The sequence below is a fragment of the Delphinus delphis genome, chromosome 16 (genome assembly GCF_949987515.2).
Source record: "Delphinus delphis chromosome 16, mDelDel1.2, whole genome shotgun sequence".
NCBI classification, from domain to species: Eukaryota; Metazoa; Chordata; class Mammalia; order Artiodactyla; family Delphinidae; genus Delphinus; species Delphinus delphis.
Window position 1 is genome coordinate 472,109 of NC_082698.1, and position 19,910 is coordinate 492,018.

The 19,910-nt window shown below is 63.5% G+C and overlaps 2 protein-coding genes across 3 annotated transcripts in view; both read right to left on the reverse strand.

Moving 5' to 3' along the window:
* Window positions 1-3,871: 3,871 nt before the first annotated feature.
* On the reverse strand, window positions 3,872-5,027 carry UTF1 (undifferentiated embryonic cell transcription factor 1). The gene is made up of 2 exons (XM_060033504.1): window positions 4,472-5,027; window positions 3,872-4,359 (listed from the first exon to the last, which is right to left on the reverse strand). The coding sequence occupies exons 1-2, from the start codon at window positions 5,025-5,027 to the stop codon at window positions 3,872-3,874; spliced, it is 1,044 nt and encodes a 347-aa protein (XP_059889487.1).
* A 661-nt stretch (window positions 5,028-5,688) lies between these two features.
* Window positions 5,689-19,910, reverse strand: part of KNDC1 (kinase non-catalytic C-lobe domain containing 1) — a 61,528-nt gene continuing 47,306 nt past the window's right edge. The window contains exons 22-31 of one of the 2 annotated variants that reach the window (XM_060033818.1): window positions 18,367-18,480; window positions 17,607-17,754; window positions 17,354-17,533; window positions 16,684-16,887; window positions 15,942-16,024; window positions 15,578-15,728; window positions 12,639-12,761; window positions 12,495-12,554; window positions 11,650-11,807; window positions 10,096-10,456 (exon numbers count right to left, since the gene is read on the reverse strand). In XM_060033818.1, coding sequence (XP_059889801.1) covers window positions 10,225-10,456; window positions 11,650-11,807; window positions 12,495-12,554; window positions 12,639-12,761; window positions 15,578-15,728; window positions 15,942-16,024; window positions 16,684-16,887; window positions 17,354-17,533; window positions 17,607-17,754; window positions 18,367-18,480 — 1,453 coding nt within the window. In that variant the 3' untranslated portion in view covers window positions 10,096-10,224. Of the gene's footprint in view, window positions 10,457-11,649; window positions 11,808-12,494; window positions 12,555-12,638; window positions 12,762-15,577; window positions 15,729-15,941; window positions 16,025-16,683; window positions 16,888-17,353; window positions 17,534-17,606; window positions 17,755-18,366; window positions 18,481-19,910 lie in introns of both variants that reach the window. The other variant, XM_060033817.1, reaches the window with a different exon arrangement.

A 19,910-nucleotide genomic window follows, 5' to 3' on the forward strand; every position in this document is an offset into this window, starting at 1 on the left:
AAGAAGCCGGGCAATTCTGAAACATGAGGTTGTACAGGAAACTTACTTCAGTTAAATTTTTAGGGACAGGGCTTCCCTGGTGGCGCAGTGGTTGAGAATCTGCCTGCCAAGGGGACACGGGTTCGAGCCCTTATCTGGGAAGATGCCACATGCCGCGGAGCAACTGGGTCCGTGAGCCACAACTACTGAGCCTGCGCGTCTGCAGCCTGTGCTCCGCAACAAGAGAGGCCGCGATAGTGAGAGGCCCGCGCACCGCGATGAAGAGTGGCCCCCGCTTGCCACAGCCAGAGAAAGCCCTCACACAGAAACGAAGACCCAACACAGCCATAAATAAATAAGTAAGTAAATAAATAAATAAAGTTCATTCTGCAAGTATTAAAAAAAAAAATTTAGGGACAGTCTGGACATGGGAGGGAGCACAGGTAGCAGAACTAATTAGAGATAAAGAGTGTAGCCCTATCCGGGGGTAAAGAAGCCCCCAAGCTGACAGGGTTAAATGCCTCTTTGGGGAAAATACATCTAACATTACGGGTTCCCTTATAACCAATGTATCGCTCATTGGAAATAGCTGCTTTTCTAGGTCCCTACAGCACTGATCCTTGACGGATGAACATGCTGTGAAAACGAATTCTCTCTGGCCCCAGCCTGGGAGGAAACGGAATTTGGGTGGAAGGACGAGGGCGCTGAATGAGGCGGGAGCTGGATTCCAGCCTACTGGCTGCCCACACGGAAACAAAACCGGCCCCAGGAGCGAGCCTTGGCTACCACCCTGAGTTATGGGGGCCGACAGGATGAGGGCCCAGGGCTGGTCCTGCACACACAACAGGGCAGCACTAAGAGGACGTGAGGTAAAGGGAAAAAGCAAAGCCAGCCCCAGGGCCCTGAAGCTGTGGCGGGCAGGGCCCCATGGCAGGGAGCGGAGGACCCACGGTCACTGCTGAGGTCATCCGAGCTAGTGGGGGCACAGGCACCCTCTTCACGGGGCTCAGTGCACCGCAGGACAGAACGGGCGTGCAGTTGAATTCACGTGGTACGAACGCAGGGAACAGCTGGTGGAAATACCAGCTAGATGGGTCCGCCAAGCAGCTGGACAGGCGAGCATCAGCTGGTCACCTGCAGCACTGCTATGATTCCACATGCTGTGACACACTCGCTAGGATGGCCGAGATAAAAAAACAGAATCAAAACAGAACATAAGTGTGGACGAGGATGTGGAGAAATTGGAACACTTGTGCACTGTTGGTGGGAATGTACAATGGGGCAGCGGCTGGAAAACAGCATGAAGGTTTCCCCTCAGAACTGAAGATGGAACTACCATGTGATCCATTAATTCCACTTCTGGATATAAACCCAAAAGAACTGAAAGCAGGGTCTTGAAGAGATATTTGCACACCCCTATTCATGGCAGCGTTATTCACAATAGCTAAAACGTGGAAGCAACCTAAGTGTCCACCAACAGATCAATGGAGAAGCAAACTGTGGTCCATCCAGACAATGGAAGATCATTCAGTCTTAAAAAGGAAGGAAAATCTGCAATATGCTGTGACTCGGATGAACCTGGTGGACATTATTCTAGCTGAAATAAGCCAGACACAGAGAGACAAATAATGTCTGATCCCACTTACATGAGGTCCCTACAGCAGTTTAATCCACAGAGACAGAAAGTAGGTGCTGGGTGCCAGGGGCTGGGAGAGGGGGCTGCAGAGTTAGTGTTTAATGATTCAGTTTGGGAAGATGAAGTTCTGGAGCTGACGGTGGTGACAGCTGCACAAAAAATGTGAATATACCTAATGTCATTGAGCTGCACTCTTGAAATGGGTAAGATGGTAAACTTAATGTGTATCTACCACAATAAAATCAAAAGGGTGAACCTGCTGGCCAAGGGGCCACTGATGAGACGAGATGGGCACTAACCTGAGGACTGGTCCTAGGAGACCCTGCTGGGTCGCTGCCCTGCACTTGGGGTCTGGCACAAGGAAAGATGTTCTCATGGCCGGGACACCATCCCACTGGGGTGTGTCCACCGCACAGGTGCAGAGCCAAACCAGGATGCCCGGCTTAAGACACACGTGTCACAGAGCGGGACAGGGACACACCTCACCCCACAGGCCCACGAGAGAGCCACAGCCAAAGGGAGTCACGGCAGGGCCAGAAGAAGGGATTTGAGAATTTCCTCGCATCAGGAATGGCTGAAGGTTAAAACTAAAGCCGCTAGCCAAGGAGTTGGGGTGAGACACGCTCTCTCCCCTCACCAGGCCGGAAGACGTTAGCGATGCCCGGGGTAGGGGTGTTCAGAGTCACTACTGCAACATAGAGCCCCAAGGAGAAAGCCATGGGATGTGGCGTCCGGGGCCCCAGGCAACGTGGGCAGTAAGGCAGATGGGTTCTCCTTGGTGCCCCCAAATATCTCAGACTCGGAGACTTACACGGATTTCAAGCCCCCGAACAGGAACAGCCTTTCTCCAGAGCAGAGGGTCGGCTGACGTCGTCCCCACCCCTGGGGGATTGGCATATTTGCTGGGATGTGTCCCAAGGCTCAGACCCCGCCAGCCCGTGGCTCTTGCCTTCCGGGGGCGTGTGGGGGTGGGGAGGGGTGTTTACAAGCTCGAATCAGCCCACCCCAGGTTTTTGGTGGCTTCCGGACTCACAGGGACCAGGGCACAAACAGCCTCGTGGAGCAGAGGCCAGTGTGTCTTAAATGAAGATCTGGGATTTTCACACGGAGCCCCCAGGCCCTGCCATCAGTGCGCGGCTGAAGGATAGGCGCAGCCTTGGTCTGCCCGGCGTCCCTGCAGGCAGAGGGCCCTCCTGGGGCCTCCTGGAAGACGGCTCCAGGAAAGGGCTGGGGGAGGGGCTGATGCCAGAGGGCAAGGACCGTAGGGCCCGTGGGGACACCCTTCCCTCTTTTACCTTTGTGGCCCAGAGCGATCACTTAAGTCTCTGAATGAGCCCCTAGTCGCCGAGAAGCTGCCCCGCATTCAGCCGGAGCCTGCATTGTTATGCTGGCCAGCCCCTCGGGCCACTTCCTCCTTCCCACCGGCTGTGAGCACCTCCGGCCCCGCCCTGTCCCCACTGGGTCTGATCCACCGGCCCGGGGTGGGGCCCTCAGGTACTATTTGGAAAATGCTCCTGGGGCGATTTTGATAAAGTCCTCTTGAAACTGCAGGGACCCGGGCCTCAGCCAAGGTCGAAGATCTCAGACCCCCAGCTCCAGCTGCCCCCCACCCAGTCACCTCCTTGGCGACGAAAGGAGCGCCCTCCCTGGGCGTGCGTTAGCTCTCCTGCCCCCTCTGCCCCGCACCTCTTTCCCTGACCCAACCCAGCCAAGAGCCTCAGACGCTTCCCTGGGCGGCCGACGGTGAGCGCTGGAGACCGATCATACCTCCCCCCACCGCCTCCGCCGAGCCCGGCCGTCGCCATTTCCCTGGACCCTCCCTCCTCCTCCTCCCCGCCCGGCCGCGCTCACCCACCATGGCTGGTCTGCCTGGTGGGAAGTCCCGGGGGCAGGGGCAGGAGACCTGGAGAAGCTGGCGTGCAGTGAGGGCCCCGACCTCGGGTTCCACGTGCCCACAGCCCCCTCCCCACTGGAGACTGGCCTGCCAGGGTAGGTAGGACCGGGCAGCATCCCAAGGGGGCCCCAGCCCACCCCAGCCCTCCTGGCTCCTCCCCGGGATCCCGAGGCCATTTTAACCTCGCCCTGACCTCCAGCCCTACATTCCTACCCAGTGCGGGACCCGCACACACTCACAGGATTAAGTCAGAAAAAGCAATCTTTTTATTTAACCCATACCTAGGTTAGCGGTGGGGGAGGGCCGCAGGAAGGGTCAGGGCCGAGGGGCGGCCCTGCAGAGAGGACCGAGGCGGCCGGGCCTCACTGGCGCGGGTCGGCCAGGACGCCTCGCTCAGCGGCGGCGCTGCCCAGGATGAAGCCCACGGCCAGGGACACGGTCTGGTCGAAGGAGCCGCGCAGCTGCTCCACGTGCTGGTTCAGGGTCAGCAGCTGGTCACGCAACGGGCCCAGGATGGACACGATGTCGCCCAGGTGCCCCAGGGTCTGCAGAAGGGCGGCGTTCAGCGACGGCGGCGTGGGCTGCGGGGGCACGTGGTCCTCCGGGCGACCAGGCGGCGAGTCGGGATCTTCCCGGGTGGGGCCGGGGGACGACGGCGGCGGCGGCGAGGCGGGGGCGCGGAAGGGCTCGGGGTCCTCGGGGCGGCCGGGCGCGGGGGTGAATGTGGAAACGGCCGTCGGGGAGCCGGGGGCGCGGGGCGCGTCCGCAGACTTGGGCGGGGACGGGCTGAACCTGAGCGTCCAGGCGGGGTCCGCGTCGGGTTCTCGGGCGGCGGGCAGCGGTGGGGCGCCTGGAACGCAAAGCGGGTGGTCGCGTGAGGCGCGCCCGCCCCTCCCCCCGGCCCGCAGTCCACTTCCCCCGGTCCGAGGCGCCCCGCCCCTCCCCCACCCCAGCCCACCTACCCGGCTCAGCGGGCGCGGCGGGGGCTGGCCGGCGGCCGCGCGGGGGGCGCCCGGGCCCGGGGGAGCGGCGGCGGCCGCGTCTGCGCCCGCTGTCGCCCAGCAGCCCCATGAGCTGCCGGATCTGCGCGTCGAAGGGCCCGGGCGGCTGACCGTGCGCGTCGCGGACCTTGTCCTTGAGGAACTTGTAGCGGCGGCGGCACTGCGCGGGCGTGCGCCGCACCTGCTGGCGGGCCAGCGCGGCCGACACGCGGCGGTAGGTGGGCAGCGCCTGGCGGCGGTCTAGCAACAGCGCTCGCCACACGGCCGGCTGCAGCAGCGTGCCTAGCAGCAGCTCCGTCTCGCGCGCGCTCCAGGGCGTGCGCTGCGCCGAGCCCGGGGATACGGGCGACCCGGGGGATGCGGGCGACCCGGGGGGCGCGGGCGCCGCCAGCGCGCCGGGCGAGGCGGGCCTCCCGGGCGGGGTCCCGGGGACGCCCCCCGCCAGCCGCTGCTCGGAGTCCGGGCTGGCGGGGGACGGCGGGGCGGGCGGGGGCGGCCGCCGGGGCCGGAGCAGCATCCCGGGGCCGGCGGGCGCGCGGGGGTCGGGGCCGAGGCCCGGGAGAAGCCGCCCACACGCGCTCGGTGGGCCCTGCGCGTCCGCCTTCGGTAGGAGCGGGCGCCGGAGCCCAGCCGGGTCTAGGCGGCCCTCCCACCGCTCCGCCCCGCCCCGCCCCGCCTCTGCGCGCGCTAAGTTCAACTTGCCTGCTCCGGCGCCTGGGTCTCCTGGCCAGTCTTTGGGCCTCTAGGCCTTGAGCGCCTGGAGCAAAGTTCTGCCCCCGCCCGCCCAGCGGGGAAGAACCTTCCCAACCGCCGTTTGTACTTCTTAACCTTCTCAGTTGAGGTACAAACAAATATGGCTACGTGCATTGGGTGCGCAATGTTTGATTCGTCATTACGCATGTGCCATGACCTTTCACCACTGCGCGGGTGAAGCCATGGAACATTCCAGTTCCAGAGGCTCCCTCGCACCTTCTCCTTTTTCCTCTGGTGCACCCTAGATGTTGTTTGTAACCGTAATTGTGTTCCGGGTCTGCGCCCCGCCCCTCTTCCTCGTGTGCTCTTAGTCTGTGCAGGAGGTAGCGTTCATCACTGCCCGCTGGCAGCTTTCTGCTGGATCTGATAAAGAGCCAGGCCAGTGGTCAGACGTAGTGTCATAACTCACACGCACACTTCACAGAAAGAAACTTCTTTATTCTGGTAAAGAATGGCTACAGTTACCATTGTGGTTAATACAGAGTACTGAGCCTCTACCCCCCTGAGAGATTGGGAACGAGACAAGGATGCCCAGCGTTATGGCTTCTGCTCAACCTTATTCTGTAAGCCCTAGCCAGAGCAATAAGACAAGAAAAAGGAGTAGGAAGTATAGAGATAGCAAAGGAAGAAGGCAAGCAGCTGCCACTTGCAAGTGCGCTGTTTGTATATGTGGAAAGTACAAAACCTACAAGCACATTACTAGAATTAATAAATGAGCTTAGCAAGGTCATTGAATACAAAAATAAGCAAAAGTCAATTGTATTTCTGTATACTAGCTACAGTAGTTTTATAAAACTCCTTAGTTTGGGATAATTCTGTGTCCGAGTGGCCAGACAGCACAGAGTCCCTAACATCTTACTTGTCCGTGGAACTTTGGCAGAGCTAAGAAGTTAGCGTTGACGAAACCGCAGACTTACTGGGTTGTGCCAGGTTTTCTGCTGATGCCCCTTTTCTGTCCCAGGATCCCACCCCTGTGCTGAGCTGCATTTAGTCATCCTGTCCCTTCAGTCTCCCCTGGGCCGTGGCTGTTTCTAAACCTTGTTTTCCACGTCCTTGACAGTTTGAGGAGACGGGTCAGGTGTTTTGTGGTGTGTCCCTCAGTTTGGGTTTGTCTGCTGTCTTCTCAGGGTTAGAGTGGGGCTCTGGGTTCTGGGACGAGACCCGAGAGGTGATGTGTCATCTTATTAGTTCGTGTTAGGCTGCGTGACGTCGGCAGACTTGGGGCCACGATGCTGGCCCCCATCTCCGGTTAATCTGGTGCCTGCCTCTCCCCACCGTCAGGTCACCCTCTGCCTGTCCTGCCCTGCAGTGGGGGCCGGTCACCAGGTCCCCTGCCGCCCACACTCGAGGGGGTAACAAGCCTCACCTGCCGGGGCATCCACTTGTACTGTTGGGTATCTCCCAGTTCCTCCCGTTGATTTATTCATTCAGTTGTCCGCTTACTCCAGTGTGGACTCATGGACGCTTGTCCTGTTCCTGGGTCACTGCCCATCACTGTCGTACGCGGGGGCTCAGACAGCCCAGCTCTGGCTGCGGGGAGTCTCCACAGCCCTTTCCCTTTTGTCCCGTGTCCTTTGATGCGATCTGCCCTCCCACCCCCAAGCCCGCTTTCAGCACTTGCCAGCTCCTGGCTCCTCTGGTACTTTCCCCACTCAAGCCCTGGAGTCGGCCATTTCCTTTGCTCGGAGACTTGAGTGGCATCTGGAAACCCAAGATTTGGCCACAGGATGCAGCTGCTGCTATTGGGGCGTCACTGCTTCTGGGCCCGTGGCTCTGGGGGCAGTTTTGCTCCCCAGGGGACATTTGGCGATGCCTGGACAGTTGTTGGTTGTCACAGCTGGGGGCAGGGGGCGGTGCTGCTGGCATCTAGAGGGTAGAGATCAGAGATGCCACGAAACATCCTGCAGGCTCAGGAGAGCCCCACCGCAGAGAGCCATCCCCCGACACGTCAGCGAAGCTGCGACAGATCGTGCGGTGGCAGCTGGGAAGTGGATTGCGCGCAACCTGTCTCTCGGGTCCCTGACCGCCTCGCACCTTGGGCTCCATGAGATCCTGTCTTGGATGGTAGGAGGCCTGGTGCCCTCGTCTCCAACTGTCTACTCGCGTCCCACCCCACAGCGAGTGCGCAGAGGAGCCTCGGAAGGCTGGCCTGGTGCCTGAGAAGCTGCTCCCAACCGGGGTGCGGTCCTCACTGCAGTTCTTTTGTCTTCAGCGCAGTCTCCCTTCAGAACAGCGTTTCCCACGGTCACTGAGGTCCACCCCCTGGGGAGCGGGAGAGGCAGTGAGGAGATGCGGCTGCAGGAAAGTGGCAGCTCAAGCCGTCCCGTCCCAGGAGAAGTCCCGCCGTCCTTGCAGCGGGTGTCGGACAGCAGGCGGAAGGACACAAGCCGCAGGGAGGGGTGTGGCCGGCGCCCAGCCAGCCCCTCGGCCACTTACCCCAGCACCACTGGCCACTCCGAGCCCGTGTCCCAGGCGATAGCCTGGCTGCCGGGGTCCCACTGGCCTTCTCCGGGTGGCGGGTGCTGGTGCCGGCCCGGGGGCTGCCTCGGGCTTGATCACAGCCTGCTGGGCGCGGGGGAGTGGGACCCCGTTTGTGGAGGGGGCTTCCCCAGAGCCTGGGTGCACAGGGCTGGGCTCCATTCAGCGTAGGAGGGGCTGCATGGGGTTGGGGGTTGCTGGCTGGGGTGCTGGCTGGCAGTTCTCAGAAAAACGTGTTGATGTGATAAGAGCCGATGTAGCGAAGGGAGAGCCGGGCTTCCTGGTGCTTTAGTCGTGTCTCGGGAGGAAGAGGGACCAGGGTCTGGTGGTTCTAAGGTGGCTGAGGACACCCCGCCCCGGCCCAGACTCCAGAGCCACGTGACCACGGCAGCTCCTGTCCACAGTAACACGACCCCACCATCTCCCCGTCTTTGTTGGTGTCCACCAACCCTCCGCTCTTCCACTGGGACCCTTCGGTGGTGACCAAGCCCTGGGAACGCCCCAGCCTGCCCCCGGTGACAATGAGCCTGTTGCTTGGCCTGTGGGCTGCAGACGAGGCCTGCGTGGCCGGACGCCAGGATGGGCAGGGCTTGTGGCAGACAGGCGCGGGCCGTGGTGCCCGGAGGCCTTGGCAGGTTAGCGACTGTGGGAGGTTGGCTGTCTCCTCCTCCAGCGGCAGGTACGTCCTGGGCAGCGGGGTGTCTGCCTGCTCACGGGCCCCGGGTGGTGGGGTTTGGCCCTCTGCGCACCATCGGAGGACATCGCGGTGGCCTGAGCCTCCTCGGTCCCTCGTCCCCTCCCGCCTTCATGAGCAGCCCTGGAGACGTCTTCGTCTGGCTCGAAGAAGCCACGCTGACCCACGAAGCAGGTAAACACCAGGAACCCGCGAAGGCCGTCTTGGTAGAAACGACTTTATTTAGAAACGTAAACCGCGCGTGAGGGCGACATGCAGACAGTCGTGCTGGAGCCGAAGCCTGGCCGCGCCCCCAGATGAACCGTTACAGTTGGAATGTTTACTTGCACTGGACGCTCACTTCATTTCAGGCTTTGTGGCGCTTTGTTGAATTCAAATCCTGAAAATGTAGGAGCTGATCTGCAGAACCAAATTCTCATATAAAAGCCACGTTTGCAGGGCCCGGAGTGCCTCTCACGAAAGCGGGACGTAGATATTGCAAATGAATATATGTGGGAAAACACATCTTGACAACAGTGTTTGATCACAGGTAGTGGTTTTCCTAGAAATAGCATGAGCTGGCTGCGCTGAAGAGTCACTAATTCTAAAACTGAAAAGAACAGTCTTGGGTCTTGCAGCGATTGGCGACGTAAAAACGCTGGTGCCTGGGGTGGTGCCAGGGCTCTGGCCTCCTGCTGTGGAGGTGTGCCGTGCTGTCCTGGTCCCATGCCCCTGGCCGAGCGCAGTTTGGAAACAGCCCTGGGGAAGAGCTTGGTACCACCGAGGCAGCAGGCTTCATTTCCTCGTCAGAAAGCGCTGGTGACGGCCAGCCTCGGGAGCTAGGCGTGGGTGTTTGCATCACATGCATGGCTGCTGAAGAAGGGGGGGACCCGGCCACGGCCCTACAGCCCCCAGGCCTCCAGGTAGGGCAGAGGGAAGCTCTCAGGGCCCCTGAGGCTGTGTCTCTGCTTTGGAGCGGCTGTCTGAGTCCTGCATGCTTTGGAAGCAGAGCCTCGGCCCAGGTGTACCTGCCCCACCAGGAAGTGCTCTCGGTGGTGGGGCGGTGGGCACAGGGGCCACGGGGCACTTGGGAGCTGCCAGTGTGGAGCATGAGGTGCTCTCCGGCAGCAGGAGGCCGGGCTGGGACGGAGGCAAGGCCGGGCCTCTTGGCGGGAAGGGCTGCGAGGCTCTGGCACCCGCACCTGGGCCTGGGTGAGCAGCCAGGGGTTGGGGCTGGAGGAGGGGGAGGTCCGGCAGGGAGGAAGCCCAGGGTGGGGCTTGGGCCCCCGGGGAGCCTCAGGGCCCCTGGGATCTGTGGCTGGCAGGGGGTCAGAGGTCAGTCCTGGAATCTGTGGCTGGCAGGGGGTCAGAGGTCAGTCCTGGAACCTGTGGCTGGCAGGGGGTCAGAGGGCAGTCTTGGCCCTTCGTTGTTGGGCAGACGCACACCAGACCCGTGGGAACACCGCTCAGTGGGCGCCTGGGTTTAAAGCCTGAGCTGGGTGCTGGGGTGCGGGGTTTCTGGGGCTGAACGGCCAGAGAACTGGGTGAAAGCTGTTTATCTTTGAGAAATATAAATGGGTACCGGCTCCTGGGAGCTTACCTATCCTATTTTGGTTTAAGTTTTAAAATTCCCTTAGAAACCCCCCTCAGCCTCTCCTGGCACCATCTCTCGGGTCTGGGTCTGAGCCCGTGCTCCCGCCCCGGTGCCCCTCCTGGGCCGTGGGGGTCCCTGTCTGACACAGCAGGCACGGCCCCTTCCACCCCAGGCCTGTCCTCGGTGTGGACTGCACACCCAGCCCGCTGTCCTGCGCTACTGGAACGTGGCTTTCATTCTCCGCAGCTTGTCCTGAATCTTCTTGGAGTGCTTCTCGCTGGCCACCTGGTGGGCGCCAGCCCTGCTGTCCTCGGCCAGGATGGAGATGTCCGCCCCGCTGAACCGGGCGATCCTCTGCTTGAGGTGGGACTGCAGCTTGGGGTCGGGGGCGAACGTGTAGGGGTTCTCCTGGAATGCGTGGACCTGGCTCGCCACCTTGGCGATGTTTCTTTGTTGGGGGAAGAAACGAAACGTGAGTTTGCACAAGTCATGGGGGCAGCGTCTGCAGCTGGTGGGTTCCCAGCCTGCTGTCAGGCACTGTCCCAACCAGGCCGCATCAAAGTCCAGACTCAGAGGGACCAGTCCGCCCTGGACCCTGAGGAGGCCTGACCGGTCTCCACCTGACTGCCGTGTGGCTGACGAAGTGGGGGGAGAGGATAGAGTGGGGTGAAAGGTCGTGGGGGGAGGGTCTCCCTGGAGACAGGGCGGCACTGTCCTGAAGGGCAGTGCGGGCCTGGAGCTCCTAAGGAGCGGCCGGCCCCAGGGTGGGCTTCCGAGGCCAAAAGGAGCCGCGATCGCCTTTGGCTGGGAGTGTCTGAGTCCCTGGCAGGGCCGTGGTGGTGGTCGCCACCAACAGCCCCCCAGTCTGCTCCTCCCAGGTGGGTCCGCAGGTGTGCCGGGCAGTTGAACGGTGGGGACTGACTGAATCCTCCGGACAGCTTTACAGAGGGGCCCCGAGGGGGACAGCAGAGGCAGGGAGAGAGGGCAGATGTGGCTCGGGGGGTCAGGGAGGGTGGTCGCACAGAGGTGGCGTTCTGGGTGCACCTGGATCTCCCAGGAGGAAGGGAGGTCACGGCAACCTTGGGGCCGCGTTTGGGGCCGTGGACGCTGGACTGTGCGAATTGTGTACCCCTTGTCTGTGGAGAAGGAGGCGGCTGGAAGTCACCCGGGGAGAGGGTGTGGAGGCCTGGGCTGGGTGAGGGCTGCGTGAGAGGCAAGGCGGCCCAGGTGTCAGAGGAACAGGAGAGATGGGGGCGGCCCCTCACCTGGTTCGTTTCACCTGTGGGCCCCCTTACCTGGCTCGCTCACCTGTGGGCCCCTTACCTGGCTTGTTCTAGCTGTTGGGTCCCCCACCTGGCTTGTTGCAACTGTGGGCCCTTCACCTGGCTTATTCACCTGTGGATCTCTCACCTGGTTTGTTTTACCTGTGGGCCCCTCACCTGGCTTGCTCACCTGTGGGCCCCTCACCTGGTTCGTTTCACCTGTGGGCCCCCTTACCTGGCTCGCTCACCTGTGGGCCCCTTACCTGGCTTGTTCTAGCTGTTGGGTCCCCCACCTGGCTTGTTGCAACTGTGGGCCCCTCACCTGGCTTGCTCACCTGTGGGCCCCTCACCTGGTTCGTTTCACCTGTGGGCCCCTCACCTGAGCTTGCTCCACCTGTGGGCCCCGTTGGTCATGGTGAAGCCCCCTGTCTCCAGTTGCTGGATGTGCATGGCCAGGAGGTGGGCTGAGGGCAGGGTGGGCTGGGCCCTGAAGCGCCGTCCTTCCATCAGACACAGGCTGTCGCTCTTCAGGAAGACCTGGGGCCCAGCCAGGGGCGTGGGCGGGGGGTGGGGGGACGGACAAGTGAGAGGTCAGCCCAGGTGCCCAGCAGTGCTGCACGGGGGCTACGGCACCCCGGTTTATCAGCCAGTCCAAAGTGTGCCTTGGCTCTGGGGCTGGGGAGACTGCAGTTGTCTAAAGCTTGCGGACACAGAAGGAACACTGACCCCCACCAGAAAGCCGTGCGCTTCCTGCTGCTGGCGGCAAATTCCTCTCCAGAAAAGAGCCAGGTGACCCCACTGCCTAAGTTAGACTGGGAGCCTGGCTGGCCGGCCGCAGAGACCCCTGGGTGTGGTGGCAACCGAGGATACACAACAGTCCCCCCACCGGCGCGCGCTGCGTCTGGGGCCGGCTGCAGGCCGCCCCTGCCTCCTCAGTCTGGGAAACGCCCCTCATCCCGAGGGCGTGTCCTCGTTTAGGATCTCATGAGGGGCGGCCAGGAGGCAGGTAGGTTGGCCAAACTCAGGCAGGGCCTCAGGGCACCTGCACCCCAGGCTGGAATCACGGCCCTGGAGCAACCCTGCCACCTCTGCCCAGGTGAGCGGCTGAGGCCCCAGGGGAGATGATGGGGGGGCCGTGAGGAGGGCGCCACGATGCAGGATCTGCCGGGCGATCCCCCCCTCCCCCGGGACGTGAGCTGCCGAGGACCTCACGCAAAGGGGTACCTCCACGGCTTTCAGCTCCTCCATGACCTCTGCTATCTTTGCGGGTAGAATTCTCCAGGCCTAAAATAAAAGCACAGGTGAAACTCCTACAGCCCTGTCTGTGCCCACTGCGTGGCTGCAGCCAGGCCCCCCCGGGTGACTCACAGGGGACTGTCGCACGGCCGGGTGCTCCAGGCCGCCCAGGATCTGCATGGCTGTTGCGAAGTTCCTCTGCTCGTAGCAAGACTTCGCGATCAGCAGAAATTTGGAGAGCAGGTTCACCTGCAGCTGAAACCAGAGAACAAGACGCTCAGCGTCCTCCGTCTCAGACGAGGGACGGGGCACAGGGGCCAGCGTCAGGGTGCAGGGCGGTGCGCCCACCTCCGTGCAGGGCAGGGTGTCGGGGGCCCAGAAAACCAAGGCACAAAGGTGTGCCAAGTCCATCTCACTTCTCTCCCGGGACAAATCTCTGCTCAGGGACAATGGGGGGAGCGGGAAGGGCACCCCCGCTCGGGGAGATGGAGCTGAGGTGTCCAGAGGCAAATGGGGAGCCGGTTTCAGCTTGTCGTCCGCCCAGCCGAGTCCACGGTGGGACGGGGTTGCAGCGCCTCAGGGGCCGCTGGTCGGCAGGGCAGATTCACCGGATTTGATGGGAACACCCCAAGGCAGCCCCTGCTACCCCAGTGGGATTCTCCTCTCCGAGCAGACCTGAGGGGCCTGGCTCACGGCCCCACAGTTAGCGTGTGGATTTTACACAGTTCCAGCAACTTCCAGAAGATTCTGGAGGATTCAGCTGACCCCTCATTTCAGAGCTGCCTCACCCTGTGGACTGTCGCCACGGCCAGGGACATCCTTCAGGTGGGAACATCGCCTGCGGGTCCCAACCAGACACCCTTCTCCTGGGCTTGACCCTTGTCTGGGTCACAGGACGGGCCCTGGGGTCACTCAGCACCGTTGCCTCCCAGCTGTCTGGCTCGAGTGCCTCTTAAAGGATCTTGAAAAACATCTACCCACTCCTGCTTCTTACGTTGACACCTCATCATTTTCCTCACAGGTTCAGATGGATGCGAAGTAGGCGATTTCCAGCCCGTCCAGGCAGAGCTGTCCGCTCACTGCTGAGCCTCGTACCGGTCGGGTCAGGTCACACGGTGGGTCTGCTCTTGTGACCGGCGTCCCGCCCTCCGGGCTCAGCCGTCGTGGCCTGTGTCCCCATCTGGTTCCCTCGTGGGGCTGAATGTTTTCACAGGGTGGGTGATGCCCCACGTTGTTCATCCATTCGTGCGTCGACGGATATGAGGTTGCCTCCTGCTCTTGGCTGTCGTGTTCCGTCACTTTCACACCTGTCTGATGAAGCCAGGTCCCACCATTATTCATCTACAAAAAGGGAAGCTTTTCTTGAAGGTGAGAAACTTCACACTGTTTCCTTTTCTCCTTGACCTTGTGTTTGCACTGTCTCGCCCCACCCCGCCACCCCGGGATGTGATCTGGAAGGAATGCACTGTTACCACTGAGGGCTTTTACTAGTCTTCCGTTACATTCTTCGGCTCAAAATTTGAGTTTTGACAAATTTTTCTGAGAGCAGAGTTTACGAATGTAGAAGTCAACCTCCGGGTTGTGCCGGCAGCGTGGTGAGGGGCCCAGTGCGTGGGACAGCGCGTCAGAACTTGATCAGCGTGTTCGCCGGAGGTGCCCGCGTGGCTTCCTGAGAACTCCTGGCGCTGTCTCCGCTCGGCCCCTGCGCTGTCCTGTCCCTGCTGAGGCGGAACTGCCCCGTGAACAGTCCTCCCTCCGACCTCTGCTCGCAGGGACGGGGGAGCCGCTCACGCAATGGGGAGAGTTTGGTCACTGCAACAGTGGTTCCTTCCCGCCAGGCGCTGACCCCGGGTGCATCCCAGGTGGGTCTGAAGACCGTTCCGTCCTGTGGCCTGGGGACGCTGGCGCCCCTTCGTGGTGACCTGTGGGCGGGGCAGCTGCAGAGGCTCTGGGGTGAGGACTCCCTGGCAGCCGAGGTCCCCTGGGAAGCCCGAGCACCCAGGCCTCGTGTGATACCCCTGATCGGAAGCTGCACTTTGATGTCTCTCATGATAACGTCGTGGATCGGAACAAACCGGGTCGGGGAGGGGGCCAGGCCACATCCTGGCAGAAGTGAGGACGGGTCAGTCTGTCAGCTGCTAAACCCTTAAAGAAAATTCTCCCGAAAAGGGGAAAGAGTGGAAAACTCGGCATTTGTTCATGGGCCTTGGGGTTGCCCCTAGGGGCTTGGGGGACACAGAGGAAACTAGAAAAGGAAAGAGAGTGCAGAGGCTCCTAATGCCAGAACGGGCACGTCCGGGCTTCACCGTCTCTCGGGGAGTTGGTGGCCACGGTGGGCTCTGGGGCAGCTCCTGGGACAGAACAGGGTCCCCCACCCCGAGCTCCCCCTTCGTGCTCAGCCCACTCCAGCGGCTCCTGCCCGGGGAGCTGATGCTTTGGGTCTGGGAGGCAGTGGGCGTGCACCCGCGGGAAGGGGCCGGGTGACACAGCAGGAGCCCTGTGGTTCCCACCGGTTCTTCCACGTGGCCACGCCCTACAGGCAGGACCCTGTGACCCCCGCCTGCGTCTGGCCTCCGGCGGAAGGACGTCCGAGGCCCTGGCGGCAGTGTGCTCGCTGGGCGCACTCTGGGGCGCTAGGCCCACCTGCTGCCCCTCCTGCCTGGGTGGGACCTGAGGGAGGTGTTGGCCCTGAAGCAGGGGCATCGGTCCAGGCCGAGGCCTGTGGGACCCAGAGGAACCTCCCCTTGATGGGACCACTGACCAGTGTTTCATTTGTTCCACAAACTGGCCGAGGACACACATGCACCCGTGCTGTTGTGACAGTGGCCACGAGAGCTCAGGCCAGCGGGCCAGTTCCCGGCGCTGGGTTGCGACCGAGGCAGGAGGAGTGTGGGAGCACGCGGGGGCCGCGTTAGTGTGTGTGTGACGCCGCGTCCAGCTGTGAGCGGGGGTGTGCCTGCGTGAGGTCTGCGTGTCCGCGCCGCGGGGACAGGCCTGCGGGGGTCTCCCAGGGAGGCGCCCTTGCTGCCAGCAGCCCCGACTCTGCTGGGGCCAGAGCTGAGGGCACCGACCTTGGAGGTGTGGCTGGTCACGATTTCGGCGGCCACCCAGGTGCTGACGTCGTCTGCGCTTCTCAGAAGCTGTAACAGGTACGTGTCCTGGACGTAGCTGGGCAGAAATAAGCTGCAGGTTTCGGCCGACAGAGACCCGGAGGAGCTGGCTCTGCAAGAGACGCAGGCGCACGTCCCAGCCAGGCCCCGGTGGCGCCCGGCCCAGGAGGCTGGCGGGACGGGCCCTGCGAGGCGGGGGTCCAGCCGAGCACCGCAGGCGTCGCCCTTGCGCTGGGCGTGTCCAGGAGACGCTTGGGTGAGGCCCCAAGACCCTCCGGCCAGCCCTGCATCCCAGGCTTCTCTGACAGCCACGCCGGACACTCACTTGGGGACGGCCACACTTTTGTCCGTGACGCCCAGGGCCCGAGAGTTTAAGAAGTGGACGGGGTGGCACTTGTGAAACAGTTCCTGCCGGGGACAAGGACGCAGAGGTCAGGCAGAGCTGGGGCCCGAGGGGGGACGGGGGGCACGGGAGTCACAGGGCTGGGCCCCCAGGGACTCTGCACGGCCACCCAGACAACAGTGGCGGGGGGGGGGGGAGGAGGGGTCGCTGGGTTCTTGTCCTGCTGTCACCTGCCAAGTGATGGGGGCCCAGTATGCCTGGGGGCCTGGGAAGGGGCAGCTGGGGGCTGGGCACCCAGTTCCAGGAGGAAGGGCCTAGCACACGCGGCTCCCCGCCCGGCCCGCAGGCAGGGCGCCCTCCAGCACGCGGGTGTGTGTGTGTGTGTGTGTGTGTGTGTGTGGTGTGTGTGTGTGTGTGGTGTGTGTGTGTGTGTGTGTGTGGTGTGTGTGTGTGTGTGTGTGCGTGCGTGCGCCCTGTGGGACCTCGTGGGGCCTGTGCACCTGGCGCTCTCTTGCTGAGGGCCTTCAGCGCCCACCCTTGCCCGCTGCCGCAGCGTCAGCCCCCGCCCTCACCTGCTGCAACAGTGTCAGCCCCCGCCCTCACCTGCTGCAACAGTGTCAGCCCCCGCCCTCACCCGCTGCCGCAGCGTCAGCCCCGCCCTCACCCGCTGCCGCAGCGCCAGCCCCGCCCTCACCCGCTGCCGCAGCGTCAGCCCCGCCCTCACCTGCTGCAACAGCGTCAGCTGGCTGAAGAGCTGGTGGGTGCTGTACTCGGTCAGGAAGTAGGGCCCCTTCTCGCTGGCCCTGGCATGGGGGCCGTAGAAGTCCTCGAAGAAGCAGGGCTTGGGCAGGGCGGATGCGATGCTGTACTGGCGCTCCTTGTGGGGCAGCACCAGCCCGTTGCCCCGGGACAGCCGCCAGGGGAAGCTCTGCAGGGCAGGAAGACCAAGCCCCGGAGGGTCCCGTCCAGGTTAGGGCGGGGTGGGGGGGTGGGCCCAGGCCCAGGACCTCGCAGCCCGGCTCAGCTAGAGCCACGTGGCAAATCCCTCCCGCCCGCAGCCGTGCTGGGTCGAGGACGCCTGTGCTGGTCATTTCATGGATGGGGTTGTCTGCACGCATCATGGTGAGGTTCCCTCAACCCTGCTCCCGTACCAGGCCGTTTCCCGGCCCCGCCTTGGCCCCAGAGTCAGGGAGGCGGGGTGCTCTGAGCCCCTGGCTGGCCCTTTGCTGTCCTTGTCCAGGGCCAGAGGGCTGGTGCCCAGGACCGGCAACACGGGGGGCGCGTGCCCGTTTGTGCACGTGTGCCTGTCCGTGTGTGTGTGTGCACATGAGCACAGGAGTGTGTGTGCCTGCGTAGGCGGTGTCCCCACGCCGGCTCCCCGGGAAAGGCCGCACCTTCCGGGAGATGCCGTCCTCTGAGAGCCTCTTCCACAGGGCGTTGAGGGGCCTGGCGGTGTCCTCCGCCTCCTTGGGGTCCTGCAGGTCTGTGCTGCGTGGGGCGCCCTCAGCCCGCCGCTCGGTGCCCACCTCCAGGAGGCTCAACAGGGGCTCTGCGGAGCCGTCCAAGGGCAGGATCTGGGCAGAAGCACGCGGGGTCGCCCGCTGCTCCAGAGGGGCGGTGGCCCCGCTCCCCGAGCCGCGACCTCACCTGGGAGGCGAGGTAGTCCTGGAGCCTCCCCAGGAGCCCGGCGTCCCTCCTGAAGTCCACGGCATAGCAGTCCTCCAGCCAGGCCTGCAGGAGGCAGAAGCTGCGCCTGTAGATCTTGGAGGAGGTGGAGGTGGGATCCTGGTGGGCCCTGGGGACAGATGGAGGCCTGAGCCACGCAGGTCACCCGCGCCCACCTGGCGTCGCACCCACGCCAGTGTGTGCATGGGGGTCTGAGTGCTGGGGTCTGAGCCCGCCCACCTGGTGCCCGTCCTGGAGCCCCTGCCACCCTCACAGACGGCACCCAGGGGCTGGAAGGCGTCCCGAGAGGCAGGGCGGGAGCCCTGCTCCGCATGTGGGGAAGCAGGGGGCTGGGGTCTCCTGTGAGTCCCTCCCCTCCCAGGGCTCCTGGCCTGGGCTTGTGCGGAGTGTGGGGGGCAAGGACAGGCCAGCTCAGAGGACCAGAGCGCGTCCAGCACTGCCCACCACCCCTTCCCTTGTTGACCCCACCTGCCGGCTGAGGCCCGCGGGACCCTCCCTGCCCCCCAGCTGCCCTCCCCCAGCCCACGGGTCTGGCGCTCACCGTCTTCCCACGTGTCCCAGCCCCCGCCCTCTGCCTCCCCCCTCCCCAGCCGCCGGCCCCTCCTGACACTCCTGCCCCTTTCCCGTGGCCCGTCTGCGCCCCGCTCCCCTTCTCTGCCCTCGCCTGGGCCTTCCCAGCGGCTCTGGCTCTGGCCTCGTCCTCGTCAGGGTCGGCGGGTACCTGGACAAGGTGCTGCTGATGCGGTCCAGCAGGAAGTGCAGGAAGTCGTGGGGGCTGCAGAAGTACCGGAAGGTGTACAGGAACTGCTGCACGTAGCCCTCCAGGAAGGCGTCGCTGCGGGGAGGGGGCAGTCAGCCGCCAGGACGCGGCCCGGCTCCCCCAGCCCCGCGGTCCTGGGGTGGGCGCACACGGGCGCGTGTGCGCGTGAGCCCCTTGCCAGGAGGGAGGCCAGCAGGATCGCCGCTCAGAAGTAAGTGGGGGGAGCAGTGGTCACATTAGAAATCCCTGGATGTTGCGAGTCCGAGGACTTCGGTAACATCCGTCTTTAAGGCCTCACTGTGTCCTTTAGAAACGATTCGGAAAGCTGAGCCGGAGCAGTGGCCCAGCCCCAGCCGGAAATCGCTGGGTTAGGAGACAGGCCGCTGAGGGCGGGAGGGTCCCCCACCTCTGGGTGCACCAGGGAGCCAGGGGAGCGAGAAAGAGGTGGGGGTCCAGGAACGAGGGAGCCTCTGCCTGGGACATTGCAGCCTGGCTCAGGCTGGAGACTAGGCAGCCCGGGTTCAGCATCCCACAGAGGGGACACCCGCGGGGTCTGCAGGGATGAGCCCACGCCCCCTCGGAGATGCCGTGCTCACACAGGATGCGCGGCACGCCCTGTGATACCGGTGCGCACGCACGCGCTCTCATCTCCTGGAAAGCACAGTGCCTGTGGCGGCGTGTGACAGCCCACGTTGCAGGGGAGGCCGGAGTCTGAGGGGCAGCCCGGAGCCCCGCGAGCAGGAGCCCCAGTCAGCCCACCTCGGGGGACCGGGCCGGGGAGCAGGGAGAGTCAGCTGCCCCGGGAGGGTCCCCGCTGCCCGCTGGCTGCCAAGAGCCAGCAGTCTGGGGTCACCACAGCCTGCAGCCCGAAGACCCCTGGGGCTCCGACGTGGTGTCATGAGTCCCTAAAAGTCAGCACTGGGGTGAGGTCTGTACCCAGCCGTGATGGGGGCCGGGTCCTGGAGGAGGCCGCCCTGTGCCCAACAACCAGGTGGAGCTGGCGGGACAGACGGAGGGATGGCAGGGTTGGGTGTGGCCCGGGGGCCCCTGTGACCCTGGACGGAGGGGCCTGGCCCTTCCCGCGGTAGGTGAGCCCGCACACCTGCATTATTAGGGGATCCCGCGAGCCTAAGCCCTGCTGATGCCCAGAAACGCTAAAGAGAGCTGGCTGGGGCCAACCTCACCACAGCCCCGGGGAGCCCAACGTTAACTATGGGGTGTCTGACTTAGGAAAGCGGATGGGGTCCAGGTGCCCCTGAGGCTCCCGGCTGCGTTCAGGTTCAGAAGCCCACCGGGCTGTTAGTCACGGTGGCCGCACACCTGACCCAGACGCCCAGGCCCACAGGTGCGGGTCCAGTAGGGCCCGTGGCCCTGAAGCCACTCGGCCAAGGACCTGGAGGCCAGTGGGAGCCGACACAGGCGACTTAGAGGGAACTTTCTAGATAAAAGTGCAAACCCGTCTCAGATGAGGGCAGGTGAGAGTTCTCACCTCTTTCACCCCCTGC

Coding starts and splice junctions, on each gene's coding strand:
- UTF1 (XM_060033504.1), bottom strand. CDS start 5,027: ATGCTGCTCCGGCCCCGGCGGCCGCCCCCGCCCGCCCCGCCGTCCCCC. Junction 4,360..4,471: donor CGCCGCGCCCGCTGAGCCGG/GTAGGTGGGCTG, acceptor TTTGCGTTCCAG/GCGCCCCACCGCTGCCCGCC.